The 5,137-nt window shown below is 36.9% G+C and overlaps 2 protein-coding genes and 1 long non-coding RNA gene across 5 annotated transcripts in view; 2 read left to right on the top strand and 1 right to left on the bottom strand.

The window, feature by feature from the left end:
- LOC109581322 (uncharacterized) overlaps window positions 1-344 on the top strand; it is a 3,166-nt gene extending 2,822 nt beyond the window's left edge. Inside the window, exon 7 of the mRNA XM_019995360.1 lies at window positions 33-344. Coding sequence (XP_019850919.1) covers window positions 33-344 — 312 coding nt within the window. The remainder of the gene's footprint in view (window positions 1-32) is intronic.
- Window positions 345-424: 80 nt separating this feature from the next.
- Window positions 425-3,777, top strand: LOC109581305 (uncharacterized). 3 transcript variants are annotated; one of them, XM_019995320.1, is made up of 5 exons: window positions 425-502; window positions 563-939; window positions 1,024-1,034; window positions 1,083-1,882; window positions 2,282-3,777. In XM_019995320.1, the coding sequence occupies exon 5, from the start codon at window positions 2,934-2,936 to the stop codon at window positions 3,639-3,641; it is 708 nt and encodes a 235-aa protein (XP_019850879.1). In that variant the 5' UTR covers window positions 425-502; window positions 563-939; window positions 1,024-1,034; window positions 1,083-1,882; window positions 2,282-2,933; the 3' UTR covers window positions 3,642-3,777. The 3 variants fall into 3 exon arrangements, with proteins under 3 accessions (XP_019850879.1, XP_019850878.1, XP_019850877.1); XM_019995319.1 differs by having other exon boundaries at window positions 563-1,034; window positions 1,083-1,322; window positions 1,801-1,882; XM_019995318.1 differs by having other exon boundaries at window positions 563-1,034; window positions 1,083-1,424; window positions 1,801-1,882.
- Window positions 3,778-3,919: 142 nt separating this feature from the next.
- LOC109581328 (uncharacterized) lies at window positions 3,920-4,495 on the bottom strand. The gene is made up of 2 exons (XR_002184592.1): window positions 4,356-4,495; window positions 3,920-4,223 (listed from the first exon to the last, which is right to left on the bottom strand). It is a non-coding gene; the product is annotated as an uncharacterized LOC109581328 (long non-coding RNA).
- Between the last annotated feature and the right edge of the window lie 642 nt (window positions 4,496-5,137).

The following is a 5,137-nucleotide window of genomic DNA, read 5'->3' as shown; positions in this document are numbered from 1 at the left end:
CTGCTCACATGGGTATTGGCTGGAGAGCTAAGGTATCCGACTACGGGTCGGCAAACCTTCAGAATCTCATCGCTACAACAGAAAATCCCGGAAACCGAGTCTATTCAGCACCTGAAGCAGGGAATCCAAGGAAGCACTCTCCTGCAATGGATGTCTTCAGTTATGGTGTCCTCCTTATAGAGATGAGTATTTGTGCTATTCCACAACCTGGTAACAGAAGGCAGGATGTTAATTCTATTAGACGGGCTGGGTTGAAGGGTCTTGTTCAACGCTGTGTTATGGATAATTGTGAATTGCGTCCTAAAATGTCTGACATTATAAATGAACTAACTCAAAGCATTTGACTTGGTGTAGTAATTTTGTAGTTTTGTTGTGATGATTTGAAGCTATTGCTGTTTTAGGTGGGGCTCAGTGGGTGTGTCTATTTTCAACTACGCTCCTCCCACTCCTACAATGGCAGCTCTAAAGTCAGCAAAAGCAGTCCCCAGCCCCACTGCAAAAGGTTAATAGGTTATAATTTATGATAAATATTGTTTGACTGATAGTTTATGCTATTATATAGACTATGAACCTGCTAAGAGAACTGGTCATTCTACAGTAATAGTAGGAGACTGTCTTTATATTTGGGGTGGGGAGAGAGATGACCATCCTAAAGTACACAGTATTGAGATAGAGAGAAAAGATTCATCATTTGTGGAGGTACTTCACCTTCCGACCGGTAGGTGGGAGCAGAAACCTACCACTGGTGATCCTCCACTGGGTATCATTAACTATGCAGCTGTTGCTATTGGGAATGAGATATTCTATTATGGAGGACGTTGTAGTCATTATGGTCGCTATGATGATAATGTTTTTACAGTTTAAATGTTGATACTCTCAAATGGAGGAAATTTGTACCTACTAATCCTAAGGATGGTCCTAAGGAGAAGGATAATTGTGGTATGATTGCTGTAAAGATTGAGGGAGAAGATTACCTTGTAATAATTGAACCATATTCTATTCTATTTATATTCATTATTTTAGAATTGCTACAGGTAAATTAATAGCTTTAATTAATTGATTTATTTAATTAATTACTGTAGGTCAGTGGATCTCACCTAAAGTTACTGGAGATGATATTACTGAAATTGATTACTTTAATCTGATGTCAGTAGATGACACCAGTGCTATTTTACTTCAAGATGATGATAGTAATATCAAAACAAGGGCAGTCTGTCTCTTGATACTCGTCCGATACACCGTACATGTGTTGGGAGGCTATGATGGCACATGAGTGAGTTAACTCACTCTCATCCTAAGAGAAGAGAAGGACAATAACATCAGTGAGAGAGAGAGAGAGAGATTACAATGCACAGTTGGTTATAATAGCTCACTATTCTTCAGCCATCATGCCCAAGAACAATATTATGAACAGGAACAATAGAGTAAACTATCAATTATCGGACCCCACCCATGTTCGGACGGCTCTTGCCAGCTCTGCAAAAGAGCAACCGCATTTCCTTATGTATCAAACTAAGCATTACTTTTAGCTTTGTAATAGGTTTCTTGAAAAAGAAAGCAATGTGCCTCTTGCATGAAATTATACTAAAAATAATGTACCTTTCTGATATTATGGAATATCGGACAAAATCATATAATTCCGTACAGTGCATTTTTTACTACAAACCCAACTGTTACTTATCACCACCTGGATAACATTAAGAGTCTCTGTATAATGAAATAAAAGAGCACCTTGAGACCTGCTATCTCCGTCGGACATGGGTGGGGCTATAACAATTATTAATTAATTAATTATCGTAGATCCTCGTGCTGTCTGTTTGCTGACTACTCTGTGTAAAAAAGTGTCTTTACGGCTTTAAGCTGCTGTATTTCAAGAGATTAGGTAAGTTTGTGTGTAGCATTTAAGTTGTACTCAGTTCAGTTTTTTAGCTTGTTACTAGTTACTTGGTAGCTAGGGCAGGGTTCTATCTAGAAATTTTTGTTTGGGGAGGAAGCCCAGAGCAGTTGACCAGGGGGGGAAGGTTGTGTACATACATGTGTATGTACATGTACAGTACATGCATGCAGTTACAGAAGTACACAGGGGGGAAGCTTGAAGTTTTGGGGGGGAAGATGAAGAGTTTGGGGGAGAAGTTTCCCCCCCACCCCCCCCCCCCCACTGGATAGAACCCTGTAGGGTGTGGGCGTGTGGCCTTTAATGTGTGTTTGAAATCCTAATTTGCATGATGCATGTATGATATGAACAACCAATTAAAATGATACTATACTATCTTTCCTTTAGAATTATGGCTGTAGCAGACCGTACCTTTCGTTCCTCACGTGCCACATCTACATCAGTACGATGATCCAAGTCTGACTCTCCTGAGAGACCACAGGTTTACAAAGAAGCGTATACAGCAGATAGACTTTGGCTAGCATACGAAGGAGTCAATGATGGTCGCTTATCAGTCAGACATGCTGCTGAGATGTATAATGTGTCAAAGTCTACATTGTGTGATCGAGTAACAGGCCAAGTAAAATTTGATACACTCAGTGGGCCTTCTTGGTATCTTAACGATAAGGATGAGGAGGAATTGGTTAAATTTGTATGTCAATGTTCAAAGACTGGTTACGCTAAGGCCAAGAAGGAAATATTAGCCATTGTTGAGGAAATATTAAGATCAAAAGGCAACCCTATTTAAGTGTCTAATGATTACCGGGTGGGAAAGTTTTAGGAGTGATAAGGCCAAGAAGGAAATATTAGCCATTGTTGAGGAAGTAATAAGATCAAAAGGCAACCCTACTCAAGTCTGGGCTTGCCCCAGTGACTATAAATTGCACTAGCTCGCCCCAACCATTCATATTGAGATAGAAATATTAATAGAAAAGTCTGTGCTGGGCGTGCTTTCTTTCTCTTGTCTAATTAAGCCTAGTCTTAGATCTAGTCAATAGTTATGGGTAGTACTATCTCTGCAGCAAGAGACCTGTTAAAGAAAGATGGAGAGAAAGCAGAACTTGAGCAGCAGTTGGAGATACTGGAGAAAATGGTGAATGGGCGCTTGGACAAGGAAATGGATAACATACTGCAAGGAAGGAAAGGAAACCAAGAGATACAGACTGGGACTATCGTCGCGATACATCGTCAAATAAACATCACTGATTCTACAAAACAGGAACTGGACGAGTGTCTGTCTAAATCCCTTCATGAATTTTTCAGCGGAGGGGACTACATTGATGGGATAACTAGTATAATTAAGCTTGGAGCTGATACTGTTCTAGGTAATGCGTCAATTGGAGAGTACGAGACATCAGATATGTTCATCATTTGGAATTCAAATGCACTCATACGTTGCGATGCTTACTATTATCGTTGGAATTTTATATCTAAAGGTGTTATCGAAGATGCAGATGGTTGCACTGGCGTACTTCTTGTTCAACGTGTCATTAATGCCACTAAAGTTGATCCACAAGTGCTGACTTGGGCTATAACAAATCAAGTCAAGAAACATCATAGTTCAAAAGATGACATGAAGGATGGTGACATTGAAAAGCTAGCTACTGAGGCTATTGATTCTGCTATGAAAGTTCTTGAGAAAGTTGTTGGGTTTCAAGTTAAAGTGAAACTCATAGAAGATGGCCAAATTAATAAATCTGGTGACTGATATTGTTTTTTTATAGTTACATTTTAATAGAGTAGAGTTTAAAACTTTTTATTATAGTTATTTTGAGCTATTTCTTATAACATTAGTAGTGATTGAATTATAGTAATAATTATAATATCTGATTTTTGAGAGAAAATAAAGATACAATCTACAGTATAAAGGGCATAAATATAGAATCAGAAGATCCAGTGTGTACATGCTTATTTCATTACTTAGATCTAAATGCATACTTTTGATCATGATAATAAATCACAATTTATATAATCACAATTAATATGCAGACACACTATAATACAGCATTAGTAATAATAATAATCAATCAATTCATTATTGTAGCTATACATAATATTTGAGTGAGAGAGTACATTCAAACAGGTTCTAAAATGTTTGGAATTGAGATATTGAACACTTTAGCCTCGGCAAGTATGACAACAATTTTAAGAATATCACGTAGAACACAAACAAACAAATCCCATACACTCTCTTCATCTTAAACCGAAGGATGGAACTTATTACCAGCGACGATGAAAGATTGAGTAATAAGAAGAGCGCAGCTAACATTTGAACTTGAGTAAAGTACAGCTGTATGGAGAAGAGATAGAAAGGGAATCAAAATTAATTTTACAATTTTTAAACTCCTTTCAACTTTTCCTTCATCCCTCTCTTTCTCTATTAATTTTTTGACTTTCTCTCTCTCTCTTCTCTTTCTCTCACTCCAAATGTCAGTCCTTCAGATCCAATCGCTTTAACAGTAGACGCTATACCGATTCCTAACAACGTATCTAGTAGGAGGAGCTTAGTCAAGAAAACAATGCCCACACTAATTTTTACACTAATTATTGACATAGATATTAGAGTAAATGGTTTTTTCTGAAAAATGGCTCTGAAATCACCCCCAATTTTTATTACATTTTCTGATGCATATTGATGTACTTATGCTACGTAGAAAGTTTGAGCCGATTCCAACTTCAATTTTTCGAGTTATGACCATTTTTTAAAAAGTCCAATTTTGGAAAAATACCCTGTACTATAGCCCATGGTTTTTCCAAAAAATGGCTTAGAAATTACCCTCAATTTTTATTACATTTTCTGATACATATTGATGTACTTATGCTATGTAGAAAGTTTAAGCCAATTCCAACTTCAATTTTTTGAGTTATGACCATTTTTTAAAAACTCCAAATTTCAGAAAAATACCCTGTACTATGCCCATGGTTTTTTCAAAAAAATGGCTCCAAAATCACCCCCCATTTTTATTACATTTTTTGATACATATTGATGTACTTATGCTACATAAAGAGTTTAAGCCAATTCCGACTTCAATTTTTCGAGTTATGACCATTTTTTAAAAACTCTAAATTTTGAAAAAATACCCTGTACTATAGCCCATGGTTTTTTTCCAAGAAATGGCTCCAAAATCACCCCCAATTTTTATTACATTTTCTGATACATATTGATGTACTTATGCTACGTAGAAAGTTTGAGCCAATTCCGAC

The sequence above is a fragment of the Amphimedon queenslandica genome, unplaced genomic scaffold (genome assembly GCF_000090795.2).
Source record: "Amphimedon queenslandica unplaced genomic scaffold, v1.1 AMPQUscaffold_13447, whole genome shotgun sequence".
In the NCBI taxonomy this organism is placed as follows: Eukaryota; Metazoa; Porifera; class Demospongiae; order Haplosclerida; family Niphatidae; genus Amphimedon; species Amphimedon queenslandica.
Note: the sequence above shows the minus strand (reverse complement) of the source record. Positions and strands in the feature narration are given on the sequence as shown.

What these genes read in the sequence shown, in the direction of transcription:
- LOC109581305 (XM_019995320.1), top strand. Translation starts at nt 2,934, where the DNA reads ATGGGTAGTACTATCTCTGCAGCAAGAGACCTGTTAAAGAAAGATGGA.